General features: G+C 48.5%; 6 protein-coding genes across 6 annotated transcripts; 4 read left to right on the top strand and 2 right to left on the bottom strand.

Annotated features, from left to right (window-relative positions):
• Positions 1 to 1,306: 1,306 nt before the first annotated feature.
• Positions 1,307 to 2,595, bottom strand: VFPPC_02157 (NADP-dependent alcohol dehydrogenase; the record flags this gene model as incomplete). Its single annotated transcript, XM_018281854.1, has 3 exons — positions 1,307 to 1,594; positions 1,713 to 2,321; positions 2,425 to 2,595. The coding sequence occupies 3 exons, from the start codon at positions 2,593 to 2,595 to the stop codon at positions 1,307 to 1,309; spliced, it is 1,068 nt and encodes a 355-aa protein (XP_018138959.1).
• A 2,269-nt stretch (positions 2,596 to 4,864) lies between these two features.
• Positions 4,865 to 5,128, bottom strand: VFPPC_02159 (hypothetical protein; the record flags this gene model as incomplete). The annotated part of the gene is made up of 1 exon (XM_018281856.1): positions 4,865 to 5,128. The coding sequence occupies one exon, from the start codon at positions 5,126 to 5,128 to the stop codon at positions 4,865 to 4,867; it is 264 nt and encodes an 87-aa protein (XP_018138961.1).
• Positions 5,129 to 5,715: 587 nt separating this feature from the next.
• On the top strand, positions 5,716 to 7,045 carry VFPPC_02160 (mitochondrial phosphate carrier protein; the record flags this gene model as incomplete). Its single annotated transcript, XM_018281857.1, has 3 exons — positions 5,716 to 5,885; positions 6,025 to 6,444; positions 6,661 to 7,045. The coding sequence occupies 3 exons, from the start codon at positions 5,716 to 5,718 to the stop codon at positions 7,043 to 7,045; spliced, it is 975 nt and encodes a 324-aa protein (XP_018138962.1).
• Positions 7,046 to 10,840: 3,795 nt separating this feature from the next.
• VFPPC_02162 (hypothetical protein) lies at positions 10,841 to 11,571 on the top strand (the record flags this gene model as incomplete). Its single annotated transcript, XM_018281858.1, has 2 exons — positions 10,841 to 11,389; positions 11,458 to 11,571. 2 exons carry the CDS (start codon positions 10,841 to 10,843, stop codon positions 11,569 to 11,571), a joined length of 663 nt encoding a protein of 220 aa, XP_018138963.1.
• A 4,385-nt stretch (positions 11,572 to 15,956) lies between these two features.
• VFPPC_18156 (AAA family ATPase) lies at positions 15,957 to 18,470 on the top strand (the record flags this gene model as incomplete). Its single annotated transcript, XM_022429810.1, has 4 exons — positions 15,957 to 16,068; positions 16,127 to 16,911; positions 16,973 to 17,356; positions 17,421 to 18,470. 4 exons carry the CDS (start codon positions 15,957 to 15,959, stop codon positions 18,468 to 18,470), a joined length of 2,331 nt encoding a protein of 776 aa, XP_022286043.1.
• Positions 18,471 to 19,267: 797 nt separating this feature from the next.
• Positions 19,268 to 22,190, top strand: VFPPC_02164 (SET domain-containing protein 5; the record flags this gene model as incomplete). Its single annotated transcript, XM_018281860.1, has 4 exons — positions 19,268 to 19,942; positions 20,010 to 20,648; positions 20,732 to 20,890; positions 20,955 to 22,190. The coding sequence occupies 4 exons, from the start codon at positions 19,268 to 19,270 to the stop codon at positions 22,188 to 22,190; spliced, it is 2,709 nt and encodes a 902-aa protein (XP_018138965.1).
• Positions 22,191 to 22,599: the final 409 nt, after the last annotated feature.

Genomic DNA, 22,599 nt, shown 5'->3' on the forward strand with positions numbered 1-22,599 from the left:
CACTGGAAGACTGCTTCCCACCTCTGTGGAAGAAGAATAAAATCACGGCTTGCAATCGACCTGGTGCAAAGTAGCAGCTGTCTCGTTAAGTGCTATAACACTCGGTGAATCGGGGATTTGGGACTAGCGCACTCTGTCAACCTTTGGGCAGTACAAGGGCCTCACTGTGGCCAATTGGCCGAAGAGTTCCGTCACATATCGGGATCCGCTGTGTTGAAGACTTGGGCGTCGATATCAAGTCAGACTTTGCGATGTTGTAAGACACTGCAGCCCACTTACAGGTAATTCATGATGCTGGTATCCGTTGATACCTAGGTATTCAGCAATACCGTGTCACATGTTCATCGGCCCCTGCATTGGCGAGTTGCCCTGCGTCGACTCCCAAACGCAACAAAAGAAACGATGCCTGCATCACAATGGATTGAGGTGCTCCCGCATTGGCAAAGCAACCACAGCCATCGCGAAACGAGAGAAGAAGGGCCGAGCAGAAGGAACGGCAACAAAAGTAATACCAGACAAGTTGATCACGATGCGGTGGTTCTGTCAAGTTCTGCATGCAACCAGTCATGCCGTCCATCAACGGCGCAACTTGAGCAGGCGGTCGATAGTTCCTTCCCACTTGGTGTGTTGAATACGAGGATGACTACTGCATTATCACTGGCTAGCCCATCAAGTCTGTCCACCCATCCAACCGTCCATCGCCCATGCACGATTTCCTCAATCGACCAGACTCCATCTCACAATACCACTCCACAATCAACTCCGAGTCCAACTTCGCCTGCCTCCGGCCGTCGCGCGATTGACAATGCGGCTTGGGCTCTCGTACATACCATACGACTTGCCATTGGTTGGGGGTGTCAGCCGGTGTATCTGCCAGTCAGTCGAGCCTCTCAAAATAGCACATTGTCATTTCGGCCCCAACTGAACCGAAATAACAGCCATGGTCGGGCATTGTTTCGTCAAATTGCCTCGCCGGCGATGCCGTATCGAATCCATGGCAATAGCTCCCCAGCCCTAAGACACCCATGGTCAACATGATCGACTGACTCCTGGTGCACAGCGACTCATCCAACGTTTGTAACACGGCCAAGTGAATAGAACTTTTTGTTTTGACTTCTCATGAAGGCACTTCTAGTACTCTAAAGCGAAATTCAACCCTCCAACTCCTCTAATACGACTAATTGTACTTTCCCCGCGCTCTCCTTCCTCGGGTGTCGCATTCCAGACCGACGAGACATTGCTTACAACACAGCCTGAGGCTTCAATGCCCGGCGCTAGAGCAGAATACGATATCCAGGATAATGGTCTAATTCTGCAGGACGTATCGGAATCTCGCCTTCCCAGCTTCCATATCCACGATTGCCTGGTTGGCATCCTTCATTGGACGCTTCTCTACCCACGGCTTAATCTTCTTATCAACGGACAACTGGAACATTTCTCGGATCTCTTTCGGGCTACCAATTCCGGATCCTGCAATTCTGCGGCGACCTGGAATGATACTGAAGATGCGCAAGGGCACGGGACCTTCTGGCGCTCCTACCTGGACCAGCGTTCCATCTAGGCCGAGTGTGTTGATGTAACTGTTCAAAGGCATCTAGCAAAAGAGTTAGCTGCACAACTCGCCCACAAATGCCATTGCGAAAACAGGTCGTCGATCCACAACAGGCATCAATTCTTGACAGACAAAGGTGCAGATTGGGAATGTGACTAACCTTCTCAGAGGACACAGTACTAATAATGAGATCAAACCGGCGGGCATTATGCTTTCCCCAATCCTTGTCATCGTCGGTTGCGATGTAGTCGTCACAGCCAAGATCCAACGCCTCCTGTCTCTTGCTCGCCTTGCGGGAGATTCCGACGACTTCGTCTGCGCCCAATGCCTTGGCAAACAGAACAGCAAAATGGCCAAGCCCTCCAACGCCTGCGATGGCAACCTTCTTGCCTGGCCCGGCTCCAAAGTGTTTAAGAGGCGAGTATACAGTCACGCCACCGCAGAGCATCGGTGCTGCGTACTCTGGAGCAAGTCCGTCGGGAATCTTGATTACGAAGTGTGACGGGCAACGGTGATACAGACCGTAACCTCCGTAGCCTTTCCCGCCGTTTCGGTGCACAGAGGCGTATGTATTAACGACCTTGGTGCAGTAGTTTTCGGAATCATGACTGCACTCATTGCAAGGACCGTCTCGCCCAAGACAGGAATCGGATTGTGCTCCAACACCGACAATGTCACCGACCTTGATCGCACCTTCAGCCTTGGACCCGACGCGGACGGCTACACCAACGATCTCGTGTCCGACAACACAAGGGTACGGAGTTTGACCCTGTACAACACACCACACGTCAGCAACTCAATTTTCTAGCACTGAAAGCGGATAGTTCGACCCTTTGGGTCGTCAGCAAATTCTTGCTCGGGACTGTGCTCACCCAGCCAGATCTAAGGGTGTGCAGGTCTGAACCACATATCCCGGAATGGGTAATTTTGATATCGACATCCGTCTCCTCCCATGGCTTCGGCTCGTACTCTTTCCACACCATGTTGCCCTTGGCGGACTCGGCATCCAGGCCCATCCATCCCTCGAACTTGTAATCGGTCATTGTACTGTAAAGGTGATATGTTGTCTTGGATTATTTCCCGCGGTCAGAACAATTGCAGGACTTGAAGGGTTCGTGCAAGGGCTGCTTCAGAAACACGATGTAGAACGTCGGGGTGCGACACCTTTTATGGCACGAAACCGGTACGCCACTGACAATATCGATTTCCACCCATTGAAGCTCCAGGCAATCTTATCCCCGGCTGGAGCGAGCGTCATTGCTTTCGAGATGGATTTCTGGGACGTTGCGCATCGAAACTTACCCAAGTGGGGACGGCGGGCATCCATTACCACGGCATTCATCAAGACTATTACTGGTGTATTCAATCAATGATATGAAGTACTACAGGGCATGTCTTATATTTTACACATGAACCTTGGGGTTAAACCTCTCATTTCAACATCTGATGCCAAAAGGACATCATCCATTCAATGCCTTACTGTATAAGCAGTACCTTCAAGCAGCACAGGAACAGTTTCACGGCAACAAGCAAACATGTTTGCCGCGACATAGAATTCCGCACTGGATGTTGCCGCTTCCCATCGATCTGGATCGTAATGTGGATGGTCCAAAAACCGCCACTGGAGACCACTCATCCAATCACAACGATATGCCCCACGACATCCATGATGAACCTCGGTGCATCAGCACCTTAACTGGCGGCTCAGCCGTGACATCTATGGCGTCACTGCCAGATCTGGACTATCGCCGTTCACTTTCGGCGTTTACAGCTGGCGGGACCCAGGGCCAAATTGAGACACCCATCCATTTGTCATGCAAAACTCCGCAAAACCAGCCCAGCAAATGCACAGGAAACGGAGATAGCTTTGGAGATAAGAGCCATTCTCCGTGAAGCTGGGTCTTGGCTATCGCAACTCCAGCTATGACCTCAGGGTACATGCTGGCATATATCTGATGCGTTGTCTTTGCTCATGGTCCGTGGAGAATTTATCGCCAATATGATTACAAAACACCAACGATGTCCAAAACTTTTAGGAGGTGACTTCATACTATGACTGGATATATGGCACATCGGCCGGTGACCTTTAGTCCTCACGATGAACCCACTGGAAGTCTGAAGCCATGGCAACCAGTAAGACGGGTTTGGCATCAGAATTGATGACCTGTAGATGGCGAACTGTCCGGCAGTCAAAGTACCAACCATGAACAGACGAGCGCCGATACCAGAGTAAGAACCGCTGAAAGGAGTTGCCTGATACCAGAAACAGCGGTAATTATAAGTCCCTTCATTGACCCAGCTTTAACCCAGCAATCGTGGAAGTGCAGGTCAGGAACGCCGTTGGGCACAGTAGTATGTGGGTTGCTCGCCCTGTTCAGAGTGATCAGGCTACGATTGGGGTTTATGTTGCGATACATTTCATATGGGGACTTCGATATGCCATTTACCTCCCAGAGCAATTCAATAATGTTTGATGCCTCTGGATGAATGATTGCCGGCGATGTTAGTGTGGCATCGGAGTCAGTTGTCGGTGCCTACATACGCCCTGACCCAGGGCGGGCCTATAGCCGTTGCGTCGTCCATTGATTCTCTGAATGGCGTTGTCGCCCCGCCGCCGGGTTGGCTGACGTGTGAATAGCGAAGCAAACGATTATTGTGTTGTTTTCCATAAGGTGCAAGGACATCGTTGAGGCGTTCACAAGATGTCTGGTTCAGGGGTAAAGTGACATGTAGGCTGCAGCACGTGACTAAGAATCTGGCATCGGCTGAGATTCAATACGCTCATCACGATAACAGGGGGAAAATTTCCCACGGCTATGAATTGTTAACATGTTACTCCGTATAGTTGCCTGGGTATTTGCAGTTGTATGTTCTGTGTCAAGTGGTCCCTTTGGCGAGTAGCACACTGCAGGCTCCTCACCGTTCCAACCCCCTCTGGGCGTCTCATGGTGGTAATATCAGTCAAAATCGGGAGAATTGTTCCAAATGCTATGTTTAGATTGTTGCTGTATCTCAATCCAATTCTCCGGTTTTCAGAGACGCTAATTAGCTCACTATCGTTTGATGGGTTATTTTTTTTTATCTTGCTGCATGTGCGACACGCCTCGGTCCACGGTGCACTGTTCGCCAACAAACGAGATTGCAAGTGTAGGGTAGGATAGTAATACAACAGCGGGAATTAGCGCAGGTACATTGCATGCTCCATAGCCGCATGGTCCAGTTGTGCGATATCTGTGACGATAATGACGTTGTCATCTTGTTGATAAAATGCGCTAACGATGTGTTTTGGTTCTGGTTAAGTCTATCAAGTCGCTACTTTAATGGTTGAGAATTTGGTGCTCGCAGCATCACTAGCACAATGGAAACCTCACAACAGTCGGTAACGAGCATCATCTCAACAAATACAGGGTGCATTCCATCATGACAACTCTGTTTTTGTGCCTTGATATCAAGGTTGAAGATGGCAACATTCGTGTAGATCGTCATTGACGACTCGACTAGACACGTTGGCGTGCTTGAGCCGTTGAATGGCCGCCAAATGGAAGCACCAGCCACAGAGCTGGCGCAGGGACACATTGAACGGCAACGATGTGGCGCGGAACAAAGCAAGGCACTGCGAAGAGCAATTTGAGCCATAATTAGGTGCTCTCCGCGTTTGATCCGTCAACATCGAAAGACGAGCCAGTCTGAATGCTTCTTATCGGACAGACCGATCTCCAAGATCGACACAGATTCTGAGGTATGTCGAGTCTCCATTCTCCATCATGGTCGCAAAACTCTGAGCAATGCACCGAATAACCGTCAATGGCCGGGAAAGTGTGGCTGATGGCTTGTGCCTGAGCGAGGCCGGAGTGGGTCCCATCCCATCTCTGTGCCAATGGGAGGGCCCGATTGTTCCCGAACCAGCAACAGAACAATTTTTTTTTCTGGTCTTGTTGCCCCCTTGGCGCTCAATCTCTGGCCCGTCCGTCAGTCCGTGGACCCGAACGGCCGAAAAACCACCTTTGAGCTTTTTTTTCTCTCCCTCCCGTGATCCTTCTTATCTCAACCCACTTCAACGTCGACACTTCGACTCTTTCTTTCACTTCTCCCGCTCACCATCTCCACTCTGTACCTGTTCTCTTCAGTTGTTTTTCTGAAGAAGCTCGTTACTGTCAGTCACAATGGCCACCGACGCGAAATCCACTGGCTCGACCAAGGTCGATGCCATTGTCCAGAATGTCAAGGCTGCTGAGCCTGCTCAGCTGTCTGGCCTGGCTCTGTACTCCCGTTTCGCTCTTGCTGGTGCCGTCTGCTGCTCTGTCACTCACGGTGGTTTGACTCCCGTCGATGTGTACGTTTCTCCTGTGTCTGACGAACTTGATCCTGCTGGCCGCATCGGAATTCTGTCGCTTGCCGGAATCTTGGCTTCATTGCGACCGGCGCTCTCATAAACTGCGTGAATATGCGTACTGACTTTTCGCCTGAAACAGCGTCAAGACCCGTATCCAGCTCGACCCCAAGACCTACAACCGTGGCATGATTGGCGGTTTCCGCCAGGTCATCCAGAACGAGGGTGCTGGCGCTCTCTTGACCGGTGTTGGTCCTACCTTTGCCGGTTACTTCCTCCAGGGCGCCTTCAAGTTCGGAGGTTACGAATTCTTCAAGCAGCAGTGGATCAACACTCTCGGCCTCGAGACTGCTTCCCAGAACCGCACTGCTGTCTACCTCGCCTCTTCTGCCGCCGCCGAATTCTTCGCTGATATCGCCCTCTGCCCTCTTGAGGCTACCCGTATCCGTCTCGTCTCTGAGCCCACCTACGCCAATGGCCTGATTGGCGGTTTCACCAAGATGCTCAAGAACGAGGGTGTTGGTGCTTTCTATGCTGGTTTCGGTCCTATCTTGTTCAAGCAGTAAGTCCAGCTCTAACCCATGCGCGATAATACAGTGGGGGTCATAAGTATTTGAACACTTCAAAGTATAAACTTACGAAGTATAACAAGGCCTTGGCTTTGTTATACTTTGGAAATTTTGGGTACCACGAAGTGTTCAAATACTTGTGGCCCTGACTGTATATGGGCAAGTCCCATGACAAGTGACGACAACAACAACTAACTCACTTTTCCTAGGATCCCTTACACCATGGCCAAGTTCGTTGTCTACGAGAAGGCTGCCGAAACCATCTTCCGCACTTACCCCAAGGAGAGCCTCTCTGATGGCATGCAAACCGTTGCCAACCTTGCTGCCGGTTTGACCGCCGGTTTCGCTGCCGCCCTTGTCTCCCAGCCCGCCGATACCATGCTTTCCAAGATCAACAAGACCAAGGGTCTTCCCGGTGAGGGCACCACTTCTCGTCTCATCAAGATTGCTAAGGAGCTTGGTTTCCGCGGTTCTTACTCTGGTATCGGCGCTCGTCTGTTCATGGTTGGTACTTTGACTGCCGGACAGTTCGCCATCTACGGCGATTTGAAGAAGGCTATGGGAGCTACAGGCGGTGTAGAAATCGCTAAATAGACGACTTTTCCTTTGTCGTGGTCGAAAATTTGGGATAGAAGCGGTGGATTTGGCTGATTCTGAGCATCATATACCAAGAATCAGGTGGGAGTTGCGCGTGTAAGATGGTTTAGTGGGGCCAGGCCGCTCGTGCCGGACATCGGAAGGAGCGGCACGAGCCGGCAGGCTTTCCCTTTACGGTCAACCATCTTTTCTTTTTTGTTGCCGTCTTGTTCTTTTTATTAGACACATTAGAAGCAGACTGGCTCGTTGCCGGCCTCCTCTTGCATAGATGATCGGGAGACTGCGGGAACCAACGGTTGTATAATAGTCGATTTGCACGTTAACGGACGGAGTCGGTAGCTCGTAATGGCTTGTCTTTGAGAACAATATCTTGTCTGAATCTGCAACTACTTGGCGTGAACTTGTGCAACACACAGCTGAAGGGACAGTCCAAAGTTATACCGCATAAGCTGTTGGGCCAATCGTTAGAGATAAACGTTTTAAGATCTGTATGGTATCCCGTAGGTAGATTCTGTGTTCTTCTGCATACGTTAACCGCATTTTCATTGGCGATAGTTTACAGTCCTTCCTGGTTCTGCGTGGCTGGATACAGAGTCATGTTTGTCCCTTTAGATGGCGTTTCCTGCTTCTCTAAGCCCAGGGACACTTGGCATTTGTGATGCAATGTCAATGAAATACTGCGCTGTAAACAGGGCGCACAGAACTCTAATCAATTCACAGAAGTTTCGCCATAACAAACTTACCTCTATAGTGAAACGCCTAGAGCATACACAAATATTTAAAAGTTTCGCAACGAGGATTAAACAAATGATAATTTAAGTCTATGGCCGCCAGCGGGCGAACTCGGAACATCCGTGCTTACCAGCTGGCGGCCATAGACTTAAATTCTCACCAGAGTTTCTCCTTCCTCTCATCACCTTCATTCCTTCGCCATCTTCATTCCTTCGCCATTATGTCTTCGTCATCTTCCTGTCTTCACCATCTCACCCTTCTGTCTTTTGCACTTGGAGCTTAGAGCATATTTCCTTCCGTCACACACCTCTCATTTTTAGGCCTTCGTCAAGGTTTTGTCGCTTCGCTTACTTTCTGTGGGTGATTCTCCGACACAATTTCACAAACTTTCGCCTAGAACACGACAACTTGAAACGACAAAATGCTTACCAGGAACAGACGTTCAAACAGGCGAGGCATTCGCTACGATAAAAGCCGTCTGGGATTGCTTCAGGGAATCCATCCTGAGATGGAGTCCTTCGTTGAGCATTTCACGGAATACTTTCGAGAGGCAACACCTACCAACCAGTTGTACTTTGTGTTTGACCATGATGTATCTAGTCTTACAATTGAGAACCTCAATTTCTGTCCAACAAAATCGACTCTGTTCACAGATATTACGTGGCAAGCAGGTATCACCTTGCCCTTTCCCTACGCTCTTTTGCCAGACCTCATAAAGGGGGTCGCATGGTGTGAACCCCAACAGTGTATCGCCAAGTATAGAATGTCTCGCCGGGCGTAAAATATATCGCCAAGTATAGAGCACATAGAGTGTATATTGAAAATATCTGTTAGGGTATTCACCCTGGCGAAAGGGAACGCTCCGCTCAGAGAGATAGTACAAGTTATATTCCGTTGACACCTTGTCTCAATACTTTGTGAAAGCCTTATTGAAGCCGTTCGTTACGCATTGAAGATGACGGTATTGTGGTACGTCAATATGGAACCTTGACTATTCATTGGACGGCATGGTCTGGTCGTCAATCGCAACATTAAAATGTTGACAGCTGACGGACAGCTGTTAGCAGTGCCAGGCCGGCTGTCTGCACCTGCAAGCTGTTTATGTGCTTGAACCAGGCGAATGCAAGCTTGAGTCGTGCTACTGTTGATCTTCACATTGACTTGGCCTCACACATTCACAGCTCCATTCATTGACCCATTCACTGATTCCCATGTGCACACTTTCACTGGTCTCTGTATTCATTATAAACCCAAGACCATTCCACCGTAGCACTTGTTCACTTTTCCCTCACTCACGCCATTGACCTCATTTTCTCTCAAATTCTCTCCACACAGGCTATGAGCCCTTGTTTCTTCCCACATGTTGTTGCCCTGTCTTTTCAATGTTCAATCCAGCTCCGATAAGAAGGAATTTTATCACACGCAACAATTGTGATGCAGCAAACTGCTCACGGAACTTGAAGAGGCACTCAGTGAAGATATAAGTACACTGAAACTCAACCTTTTGAGGATGAACCACCTCATGCGCAGCGTGGCTGTCTACGGAGTGCACCAGAGCGATAAACTCACTGCACATAGACCGACTGTCTTGTATGCAAAAGCAGAAAAGCTCCATGACAAGGGCACAGTAGCCCCAACATTGATGGTGGTACCAAGAAAAGCCATCTACCAGCATTTCGACGAACTTCGGAAGGCGTTTCCAATCTATGATGACCCTGGATCTATGTTGGGGCCCAAGAAACACCTCAGACACGCCCATAGAGATAGCTAGTGTCAACATTTGCAACTGATTTTGGTCACCCTCTAGAGTGCCTCTTACAGCTCGCCATTCACCATTCCCCAGTCTCTCTGCTCTGGCTCGCGACCTCACGATCTACGCCAATAAATGCGATTTCCCAAGGGCGCTTACCTGAAGGTGAACCAACCAAAGAGTTTACTGGCCCAATACCAAGGACATACAGACCAGCACTGTAAGTGCAATTGCAAGGAATGGCAATGCTTGCTTCCTAACTAACAGGCTGGCCCGACTTAGGTCGAATCAATGGCAATCCTAGCCACAGACGGATGAAAAGATGTCCATCATCGGGACCCCCAAGAAAGCGAGAGACATTCGACAGTGTGGGCGCGCCAGGCCCAGTGTTGACGTGCTGGCCGTCAATATCAACATCATGATGCGTCTCCTGGGGTCAATTTGCACAAATGCTGCCGCGTCGGTGTAATATACACAGTTAGCTATCAAGCAAAACCCACTCATATCATCATACTCTACAGTCTGTGGTAAGAAGTATTTGCCCACATGAAAGTATACACTAACACATCTTAGTATACATTGATATACACTGCTATATGTGATACCCTCTAAGTGTTCAAATACTTCTGATCCCCCAATGTAGCTCTGTGTTCACAGTTGCTAGAGCTCAAGGAATAGACGGACAGGAAGTCAGCTCAAGAACAAACACCATTTCACCCAAAAATGAAAGGGATCGACCAAGAACAGCCGATGTCATCCACAATCTTCCCCGCGCGCCGAAATTCGGAGTTGAGACCTTGCAGTGTCTGTTTCATGAGCTGTGGTCGGAATGTGGCAAAAGTTACTCTAGACAGGAGACTGAGATTCATCAAAATACGAAAAGTCGAAAGGGATACAGGGCACATTTCAATCGTTTGTTGAGTGAAGCTATCCTGAGTCAGATCCGACATATGGTAAGTCGCAGTTGTGTGGATGACAAACATTTAGTTAACGACCCCGACAGACTCCGAATGCATCAAAGGAACATGGGGTAATCCATCGCCCTAGGAAAGGTCATTTACAACCAGGATCCTCCGTTGAACCCTGATCTTGACAAGCTGTGTCGTTAACATCATTTTGCGGACTAGAAGTCATTAAATTTGCGCCAAAGAGCAGCTTTGAACTTCGACCTCACCAGGTAGTCGGTAAGTAGTTCCTATTACTATATCTAGTACGATGCATATGATAACATTGTCGATTTTAGCTATGCATAGATGCCGACTGGATGCTTGAAATGGAGAGCAACCCGGTCAGAGGCACTGTCTTAGCAAATGCCACCGGCACTGGAGACGGCAATTGCAGGTCTATTGGTCATTCTAGGATATCGAAAGAGACGATTTCGCGCTGCTCGATGTGTCGTCACAAAAAGACTACAACATATCAGTGCCAAATATGCACTTAATTACGATGAAACTTCCTACAAACTGCTCGCCGAGCTTGAAGAGACAGTCAGTGAAGATCCACTAGAACTCGGCCACTTTGGAGATGAAACCCATGATGCTGCAGACCCTGAGGCAGCGCGATTGTCTATGGCATGTACAAGGACGTTGAACTCGTCGCACATTGGCCGTCTTATATGCAAAGGCACAGACCTCGCTGACAAGGAAACATTCGCGCCAACATTAATTGTGGTACCGAGCAAAGCCATATATCAACATTTCCATGAACTTCAGGAGGCGTTTCCCATGCTGCGCCTCAAGGTCTTCTATGGTGATCCTGGATCTATGCCAACAAAGCGAATTCCCAGGGGTGTATACCTGAAAACGAATCAGCTAAAGAGTTTATTGATTGAATGCCAAGAGCATTCAGACAAGCCATGGGTAAGCGCAGCCGTGAGAGTTGTAATGCTTGTTTCAATGTTCCCAACTAACAAGTTGGCACGATTTAGGTCGACAGCGGGAACGACAACGTCAAGACTACTTTAAGTCTACCAACAGAAGTTCACCTGGAACTTCGCGAATCAATCAAAATATGCCTACTGCAAGGTGTATCACAAGAATGAATATAACTATAACGACAGTTTCAACATGCATGACATTGATCTGGTATCAGACTCAGACGACGATGCCGCCAGAGGTGGCAGCGTTTTACTTAAATACAACATCAATGGAATTGGGCCACACAACTTCAGACGGGTTATACTTGACGAAGCGCACGAATTTAAGAAGTGTGGAGGCACAATGGATCAGTTCATGAGCGCAGTGAATCATGAGTCTGTGCATCTCATACCTGCCACGTTGCTGTTTCACAGCATTAGGGATATTGAGCACCCTCTACGATGCCTCTGGAGGGCAATGAAACTCCCGCAGTTTGACGATGGGGTTTTTCAACCATTGATGGGATATCTTTGTGGGTTGTATGAACCAACCTACGATTCGTGCGTCACAAGGAAGACTTCTGGTACCGCATCATCCACGCCTGCTCAATTTTCCATGGACGGTTACGCCGCTTCCAATATACAGTCTGTGGTCAAAGATATTTGAACATATCCAAGTATACACTAGCACAGCTCAATATGCCTCAGCACACAACGCGATATGCGATACCTTTCCTTGTTCAAATACTTATGACCACAGACTGTAGACGGAGAGAAGCTGCCAGAATTTGTTCCTGAACGAAAGCGTCTGTACGACGCAGACAAATCTCGACGGATGCGGATACTATCTCCAGAGCTTTTTCGTTCCGCAATGAAGGACGTATCTTGACGAGGCGGCACGCCTACCAGAAGCCCTCTGTCTTGTTCCATTATCCCGTTGGCGACGGATCCTAATTCTCCTTATCGGTGATCCCCAGCAATTCCCACCGGTGGACCACACATATAAGGCAGCATTGTCTACACGCGCTAATAATCGTAAATTTGCTTACTCACAGATCTTCAATCAGATTAGCACCAGTCTGCTGGACCAAGCAGACCAAGCTCATGCGCTGGCATTTTATTTTGCCACAAACTATAGATCTGAGGGAACCGTTTATAACTTTGCTCGGTATCGCATCTTCCCTGGTACAGTCACTTGACAAAAGTCACGATAATGGCGGAATGCAGCCCCATTTTGCCACTCAACCCAACAACTAAAATGCCGCATTTTGCGCCCAAATTTAGCTCAATTAATTTGTAACTTAAGCTAGTTAATAGTAGATGGTTTATCTACTAGAAAATGCAGCTAGTACTTTATGTACTAACCACAGGCTTTCACAACTACAGCTATTTGCCGCGGCATTAAATTAATAAGCCAGTTTAAGAGGTCATCTTTAAATAGCTCCCAAGACTTAATTGCAGCCTTACAGAGGCGTTATTTTGTGCGATTATTAGAGGTTATTCCTGCTAGTTCTAGATAACGCTTTGCAATATCCTCTTTAAGTAACTTCCATAGATTTTCAATTAGATTAAGGTTAGGCGAATATGCTGGCCAGTCCACCAATTCTACCCTATTCTCTTTGGCCCAATTTCTTAACTATTCCTGTACTAATTGGCATGTATGCGTGGAAGCATTATCCTAGGCAAATTTATAACCGGGTTCTGCAATTGTAGGAAGTTAAAATTAAAGGCATTTAAGTACACGTTGCCCGGTAATGCCGCCACGAGCTAATTCCAAGTCCCTAAGCATTAGGTACAAAGAGGTCTTTCTGTTATACAAAAAACCGGCCTAGAATATCTGGGAATGTCTTGTGGGCTTATTTTAAGGCTTTACATTCTGTGGTAGAAGCCATTTGCCCTATAGATATTAGTATTAGTTAGAATAGATGATCTTCTGAGATGTACTTTACGGCAATAAGCCTATGGATGCCTCTCTCCCTTTCCACGTTTAATTGTAGTCTTATCTGAGAAGATCTATTTGCGCTAAAATAAGGGCAACTTATAAAGGTATTTTTGTGCAAATTCTAGCCTTTCTAGGGCTAGCTCTAGTGTTAATTTTAGTTACTATAGAGCTTTCTTGTGCTAAATACTCTCTTTTATAAGGAACCAGGTTAATGTCCTAATAGAGCAACTAAGACTAGCTTGCTAAAGGATATCATTATTCTTAATGAAAGGGTTATCCCTAATTAATTAAAATATATGTCTTTTATTGCGGTCTAAGAACATTAGTGGCCGGCCAGAACGCGGCAAAGATTGTGCTAATATTTAGTCGCAATAGCAGCATTAAATGCCATACGCGGTTGCAAGCGGAACTCCTTTATTCTTAGCGATTTCTCGCCCTATTATTCCCGATTTAAATGTAGATATAATTCTTGCCCTCTTGTGAGGGCTATATTTAAGTCTGGAAGACATTACATTAATTTTGGCAGAATTATAGTGGTTTGAAGAGGAAGTGTGCAGACGGAAGGTGACGTGGCGTAACGCGGTGGCGCGTTAATTATCGTGACTTTTGTCACCCCACTGTACCTCTAACGTTCACCGGTATAAAGGGACCAATAGGTCTTAACAATGCTCTAACTGGTTCCGCCAATACCTTCCTGCGGCCGAGACAACCATGTCTTTATTGACATGGAGAGCGACGAATCTTCCAAAGGAAAATCCTTATTTGGCTTATTGGTCGGTGGCGCCGTGTGTAGCCTCATCCAACGTCACAGAAGGATGAATCACGCCTTCGGAAATGCCAGGCGAAAGCATAACAAGTGTCGGTGATAGTCTGCCGAGACTGACATTGGTATGTGAACATGAACGGCGCGCAGCATTTGGTTGGTCTCAGCAACCTCGAAATCCAGGTTGCCTTGGTGTCACCCGCAACTGCTGCGTTGACTTCGTTGAGGGTGGTTCGCACGCACTGTGAACAAGACTCCGCCTCGGATACCTCTGTGGTTACGACTGTCTTTCTAGACGCAGTCTCGGGATTGGGCCCTGCACACTCTGACACCCAAGCCAATGAAGCCGCTATGCCTCACGTGTCACCAGATGTCCAACCGGAATCTCCGGCACCTCCAGCGCCTCCCGCTGCGACGCCTCCTGCAGCGAGCACACAAATGCCAGCCGACTCAGGAAGCGCCATCCACGGCGCCAGGGCCCTTAGGCGCCGAATGGATCAGATTGCACACCAGCAGACTGCTCCACGAGCACCAAGACACCCAGAATGCAACGACGTTCAGCAACGCAACCAACTAAACCACATCGTAGCCATAACGGCCAGCCGTCATACCGACGTTTTGTCTCAGAATGTTGTCCAGGGACGGCGAGAGCCGACCGGGGTGGTACAGGTCACCCGTCAACCACAAGAGCGAAGCGATGACAACTGCTACCATGTGAGGTCGGAGACAGAGCTGGGGAGAGAGGGATGATGACAATCAAACGGTCGCTTGTGAACCATGAGTAGAGAAACGGTTTCTGGTCAGTCGGGACGCAACGGGTTTAAACTTAGGCCACATACAGGGCGGGGAGGAGGGTTTTCAAAAGTATGTAAACTCATAAAACGCACCTCATATCTCAGTGTATGCTAACGTATATTAAGATGTGTTGGTGTATACTTGGCTGTGGGCAAATACCTTTTACCACAGACTGTACAGTCAGGCACGGGTCGCAGGTGCTGAACTCGGAAACTTTTGAGAACCAGCACATCTTTCTCATTTCGGGGACGATTATTGTGACAGCGAGAAGCAAGATGGTTCTGCAACCGGGTATTTCAGGTTTTCATTTCTGGCGAAATGAAGAAAACATCGCAATCCGACGCAGCACTAGAGCCTGTTGAATAATCGAAGAGTGCAAAGGCCTCGGGCTCCGGAGGAAAATCGCACAACGATAAACAACCAGAATTGCAGCAGAAACGAAAGGCAAGACAAACATCACTGGCCAAAGAACATCCACAGGATGGCAACCAGTCAGGGAACAGGCAACCACCAGCACGACAAAGAAAACGAAAGACAAGTCCATCATCTGTTGTTGGGGAGGACTCAGACATTGCTAAACTGGCAAAGAACGAACAAGCGCAAGACGCTGGACAACGACAACAAATGAAGGCAAAAAGAAGACTGATGAGACTGATCTTCGTGAGGAGCTTGATTTGGCGAAGAAAGCAGGTAACAAGGAATTTGAAGATTTTGGGATGACAGGCACAGATTTGCATCTCGCCACCATACACAAAATAGACGAACTGATGGACGAGTTACACAGTTCCACCAAAAAGCGTCGTAAGTGTTAGGGTTACCCAAGACTCTTTCAGCTAGCTAACATAATGAACCACAGTGGGACTCGAAACAACACAGGACAAACACAGCCAAGTAACATGACATTCGTGACGGAAGAGTGAGGCTGCATATGGAAACGCAGAGTCCATTGGCTGGACGAGTCGTACACAGCCTCAAATATTTTGTGGCTGTTTGATAAGTATCCGTAGCTGAACTCAGCAATATGCCAACTTGTAGCAGACTATCGTGTCTCGCGAGAATTCAGTTACAAAGATGCATCATCAACAAAGCGGATCAGGGGCAAAGTGCTTTGCCAGGAAGCGCACCCGAACGGTAGACAGTTCCTCGGAAGATTCCTGCTCCGATGGGTCAGATGGACCAGATGGTATGAGCTTATGAAAAGCATCCCAATGACTCTACAAACTAGAACTAATGAAATGCAGTTACTCGCATAAGAACTACCGAGAACGCCAGGGATGCCTTTCCAATCCAAGTCGACTGGCGACGCCTACTCTGCCAAAATCTTCATCTCGATCATGAAGAAACCGACAATGTTATCAGGGCGTCTCTGCAGGGTATCATGCAGAGGCTCAAAGAAGCTGATCGCTTGTTGCAAATGTCCTCCAACGTAGACCAATTAATGGTCCCGGAGTACCAGACCATGCACAGAGTTCGTTGCCATGAACAACTTACGACAGAACTCTTCTTAGGCGAGCCATGGCCAGTAAGGAACACCAGCGGCGATATCCACCTAAGAGGGAGCGGACTTGTGGACAATCTAGAATTACATTTGGAGCGTCATAAGGGGCTAGCTTTCATTGTGTATAGGGACTACGCCTGCTGCAATACGAATCAAGATGACGAAACCAGGCAACAAACCGCGCCAATAGTCCAAGCCGGCGCCTTGGAGAGTCTCCAAATGGGCGAGTCGGTGTCCATCGTCGCCAGCACGCTTCTTCACGCCTTGGAAGAGCTATGGTCAGTGGGAGTTGACAGCTCATTGCCTCCAAAGTTCGCCCCTTTCACAGAATTCAATGCCCCCTACGTTTGGTGGTACTACCAGAGAAATCAGCTGAAGACAAGGTTTGATGAGTTAAACCCGGAACACTTACAGTACATTTTGCTCTTCCAGACATATCTTGACAAACATTTGGGCTCCGAATACCAGATTGTCGACCAACTCTTAGAGGACGGCCAAACAATGACCAAGTATTTGCAATACCTTTATGTATGTCACGAAATTCCTCTAATCAACATGGAGCCGAAGGGGTAAACTAAATGACTGCCAGATCCCCGGAGAGATACAACTATCAAAGCGAGACGGGGACGATGCCCGGTTCCACCGAGCTTTCAAAGCAACATCTTGGTTGCAGAACTTTAGCATGGGAACGAACGTGAGAGGTACCAATGGCAACAACTCGCCAGAACTACGCCTAGGAATTACCGGAACATCCTGGAGCTATGACGGCTCCTTCCAAAAGAATACAGAACTATGGAACTTCAAGTGCAAGTTTGGCAGTCACGAGATTTTCGACATCAAGGACCTTGATATACTTCCTCTCAGCTTCGCTGATCCTGAGGTAGCCCAGACACTGCGACATCGCGGAGAGAGGTTTTGGGAGTGCAGGTGGCCAACTTACATCTCCTACCACAGCGACTGCAACCTCGATGCAGTAAGCAGGCCCACACTCTTGTCGTTGTTGTTGATGAATCTCCAGCTGACCATGTCATTTGAAGCAAGATGTTCGTCACATGGTTGACTACAACACATACAAGGAAATGCATCCCCCGCCGGCGGACCGGGTCCCCAATAAAGACGATCTTGGAATCGAAGCAACCACGATGGACGCACCACTGCCAAATGATGATGTCCTCCTCTGTCTGCCAGCAGTAGTCCCAGGGTACCATATGCACAAGAAGGAATGGTTCCCGCTCCATGTCAGCCGCATACGGCACGTGCGGTGGAACGACGATGCATATACGAGGCTTGTAGTCCCCGAGAACAAAAAGAAGCTAATCAAAGCCCTCGTTATCAAGCAAATCATGGCCGAGGAGAGCACCGATCTTATAAGCGGCAAGGGCAATGGCTTGTTCATCTTGCTTCACGGTGGCCCGGGGACAGGCAAGACTTTGACCGCAGAGAGCGTGGCCGAAATAGCTCGAAAGCCTCTCTATCGTGTGACATGTGGCGATGTTGGTACCAAGCCTGAGGAAGTGGAGAGATATCTCGAGACTGTGCTTCTACTTGGCAAGAGATGGGGATGTGTTGTGCTCTTGGATGAAGCTGATGTCTTTCTCATGCAGCGGTCAGTCGAGGATTTCAAGCGTAATGCCCTCGTCTCTGTCTTCCTTCGCGTGCTCGAGTACTACGATGGCATCCTGATCCTGACGAGCAACCGTGTTGGTACCTTTGATGCGGCCTTCAAGTCACGCATCCAGCTGTCGCTTCATTACCCGCCGCTGACAGAGCAGGATCGGTTAAAAATCTGGACAACTTTCGTAGAACATGTTGAGGGATTGACCAACTCGCAAACTGCGTCGCTTGGAATCCGATCCAGCGAGATTAAGGACAGGCTGCCCCAGTTGGCCAAGAAGATGCTCAACGGCCGGGAAATTCGCAACGCTGTATCAACAGCAAGACAGCTCGCCATGTTTGAACAAGAAGCCATGGGGTACGAGCACCTAGAAACGGTGGTTCTTGAGATGGAAAAGTTTGACCAATATGCTACTGAGTTGAAGGGCGGGCTGACCGATGATGTGGTCGCACGACATTTTCAAGAGCGTTGAGAGGAAAATTTGAAACGTCTACTTGATCAGATCAGAGGGTGGGTTTAAGGAAATGAGTATATATTCTTGCACAGGAACAACGGAAAATTAATCAGCAAAACAAAAGAATCCCAACATGTCTTCAATTAAGACACGATTATTGCCCGGGTATTCGCCATTTTTCTGCTTCGGTTTGAACAAACTACCAGTTACGAAGAGTTTCGAGTTCTAAGAGGCAGGATTCTCGCAAGAAAATATCTAACCTGACGGGGGCATCAGCACCTCCCAGACTACAGTTGAAAACCATTGTGCAGTGGTACATGACAACCAGCTGCATTTCCCTCAAAAGAGAAAGCCCTGTTTCTTCATTGTGAAAAGTATTGGCTTAGGTTTCACCTCGACTACCGCAAGAGGGAAGAGGAAAGAGTATAAGCCTTTGCCAAGGAGTTAAGTCATGATGAGGTCCCGGAGGAAAAGTCGCCCAGCTTTGGAGGCGAGCTGAAACATCCTAGCCTTGGCAGAAACCTGTCCACTTAAAATATGACAAGTATATGCGGCGTAGAGTACGAGATGTTTTGTCATTTTCGGTGTGACGATTGGTGTTGCTTCGGTTGGTGCCTGTAGCAATGCATGTCTTCCCAACCCCCGCTCCTAGGTGTCATTCAGATGCTCTTTTTGCGTTGAAACTCAACATTGAATCTTTTTAAGACAAGACTTTCTGTAAAACGACTTGACTTGGTAAGATATCTCCCAAACCAGCACAGTATCCAACAATCTATCCCAAAGCTGACGTTTGGCAAGAGAAGACAAACGATGAAATGGAAAGTAAAGTGAAAAGCTCAGTTTTCGCCCTTCAAGATGTTCCCGGTAAGGGTAAGGGCCTTGTTGCGACTGAAACTATTCCTAAAGGTACACGGATCTTATCTGAGAGACCATTAATCCGAGTGCCTCGTGACCAGCCAGAAAGCAAAAAACTGTTTGAGTCAGTTCTCCAGCAAGTCCATGCTCTCGATGACGTCCAGCTGCAAGCGTTCCTATCGCTTCGAAACATTCACAAAGGCAAAACTACTTCCGAGCAGTACATGGGAATAATTCGAACCAATGGCCTCCCAATCGGACTTGATGGGCTCGAAGCAGGAATCTTTGTCAATGCATGTCGTATAAACCATGCCTGCGATAATAACGCGCAGAAGAATTGGAACGAGAACATTAAGTGCCATACGGTACATGCGCTGAGAGATATCCCGGAGGGGGAAGAGATCACCGTTTTCTATCTTCGTGTCGTTGAGAGCCGCGAGCAGCGTCAAGCAGCTCTACAGGAGAAATTTCACTTTACATGTTGCTGCCGCCTGTGCTCTTTAGATCCAGCACTAAGCCGTAAAAGTGATCAAAGACTGGAAGAGATTCTGAAGCTGGACCAGCTCATCAGCCGAGGTGGACTGGAGGCGATCATAAAGTCGCCCTTACAGGTCCTTCGGTATGTTGATCAGCAGGTTCAACTTTACGAAGAGCAAGGGCCAGGCGACGGGCCTGGGCCGAGCATTTCTTGACGCTGCCCAGATTGTCATTGCTCACGGGGACCTGGCAAGAGGAAAGATCTTCGCGGAGAGGGCGGTTTCATCATGGCTGGTGATGGCTGGTGATGATAGCACCGAGGTGGTTCAGTATGGACAGTGGTCTAGGGATCCGTCGTACCTTGAGCTGTATGGAATGTCGATGAAGTGGAAAACCGCAGTGGGCGAAAAACCGGCTGGGCTTGATCTGAATGCATTTGAAGACTGGCTCTGGCGGAGGAAGACGACGAAGAAGAAGTCGAAAAAGACGAAAAAGAAGCCTTCAAACCAGCCAAAGGCATTTACGGACCGTGAGACCTTTCCCAGCTTCAAAGATCTCCCGAACGACAAGCAAAATGGTACAGCCTCCCACAAAGCCGGCGACAAGCTGAACCCGTCATCGCTAGACGCTTGGTGCATCTTAGGGGAGATTATGGAAGTCAAAGGCCTCCCTCATTCATGGATGGAAGTAAAAGATATTGATGGGACGAAATTCCCTGTGTACTTCCATACAGAGCGTGGGAGCGAAGAATTGGTGTTTGGGTTGGCGCAGAAGGGTCACACAGTGGCCATTCTTTTGGCATCGCGCCATTTGTTTGTTTCCGGCGAAGTTGGCATTCGTCATGAGAACCCCCGGCTTCTTAAGGTATGAGAAAAGCGCCAGGCAGATTATAAGGATCAATCCCTTGCACGAATTCACTAACAGCGGTCCGATTTGCGCAACTGCAGGTATTTCCAATGCCACTTGCCCGCCTGCTAGCTCTGAAAGAACATGTTCGTCAGTCCATACCAGATGCCAACGGCTCCAGGACTTGCCACGGGTGCGGTACAAGGTCAGTGTCTCTGAAACGATGTAGCAAATGCCTCGCTGCCTGGTATTGCAACGCAGTAAGTCTCCAAGCTGTCTATCATACACATAATTGCAGTCATGTACTAACCCAGTCGGCAAAAGTCTTGTCAGAGTGTTGGCTGGAGCAAGAGCGGCCACAAGGCTGACTGCAAATGTCTCCAAGATCCTGATTTGCGAGGGCTGGCTGTTCTGGGTTTGAGCAATTTTGATGGCAATATCCAATTCCCATTGCCGTCCGCCGAGAGCTTTGAGATATGCTCACCGGAAGCCGACTTGCAGTCTAAACAGGTTGCTCTACAGACTGGCACTCTAGATGTGGCAAAACGGGCCTCCGAACTGGCCCTCTCGAGCGACAAAAAGGTAGCAGAAGCGGTTGAAAAACAATATGCAGTCCGGGCCATCTCCGGAAAAGGATTGGGTCTTGTTGCTACAACGAAGATTGCCAAGGGTAGCCGTATCTTGGCGGAGAGCCCGATTTTCAGGGTTCCGAGAGATGAGTACAGCTTTCAAGCTGTCGAGCTTGTCGTTTCTCAGAATGTCCGAGGGCTTAATGCGAAAGAAAGAGAGCAATCCTTTGCTTTACATAATATTTACGGCAGCGAACATAGCATTGCAATGGGCATTTCCAGGACGAATGCGCTTCCACTGGGGTCTGACGCAAGTGAAGGAGGCTTGTTCCTGGAAGCATCCCGAATCAATCATTCCTGCAAGCACAACGCTCAGAACACATGGAACAGCAACCTCGGTAAGATCACCATTCATGCTATTAGAAATATAGAGGAAGGGGAGGAAATCACGATATCTTACCTTGCTGGATCAGAGAACTACGCCGCCAGACAGTCACGACTAAAGGCTGCCTTCGAGTTTGTTTGTACCTGCGAACTTTGTTTGCAGCCTGGGCCTTGTCGTCAACAGAGCGACAACCGGCTTGGAAGAATAACGAAACTTGACCAGCAGATCGGGGATGGCATACGGATTGTTTCCACGCCACTAGCATGTCTCAGTGACGCGCATACTCTGTTGGGCCTGTTAGGAGAAGAAGACATAGTTGACGCGAGAGTGCCAAGGGTCTACTATGATGCGCTTCAAATTGCGATTGCTAATGGAGATGAGGCTAGAGCCAAAGTATTCGCGGAGAGAGCGAAGGCCGCGTGGCTGGTTCTTCAGGGAGAAGACGGTCCCGACACGCTCCGATTAAAGGGGTATGCGGAAGACCCTACGACTCACATGCTGTACAGGACCACGATGAAGTGGAAGCAAGTAGCGGCGAAGATACCACGGAATCTTGACCCGAAAGAATTTGAAGACTGGCTGTGGAAAAGGAAACAATCCAGATAGCTTGCCTTTCCGGACAAAGAAACGAATTTGCACATGTCTTGATGGGACAGCCGTCCAACAAATTGTCGGCACTAGCAAAGCGGCCATGATATTCGCATCCCGAAGACTGTATTTATTACGGGCGTAGGTTAGTAGGTTTAATTAAATACTATAAAAGTAACTTGATGAGTTCTAGATGTGCGCTAAGAGGTGTTTAGTGAAGCTGCTTCTAGTGCTTTTAATTAGATGGAAGCGGTATGCTTTGGCTTCCTCCGGACTGTTAGTCCTCAGCCTTAATTGTGGCGGATTATACGGTCGCTATTGGCAGCCGGGCGGGTCGCGTGTTAGTGATGAAGTTCTCTTAGAGTATACTCCGTATTGTAGGCATGGTTGTCGTTTGGTGCGAGCGATGGATAAGAGTAATTGCTGT

The sequence above is a fragment of the Pochonia chlamydosporia genome, chromosome 1 (genome assembly GCF_001653235.2).
Source record: "Pochonia chlamydosporia 170 chromosome 1, whole genome shotgun sequence".
Taxonomy (NCBI): domain Eukaryota; kingdom Fungi; phylum Ascomycota; class Sordariomycetes; order Hypocreales; family Clavicipitaceae; genus Pochonia; species Pochonia chlamydosporia.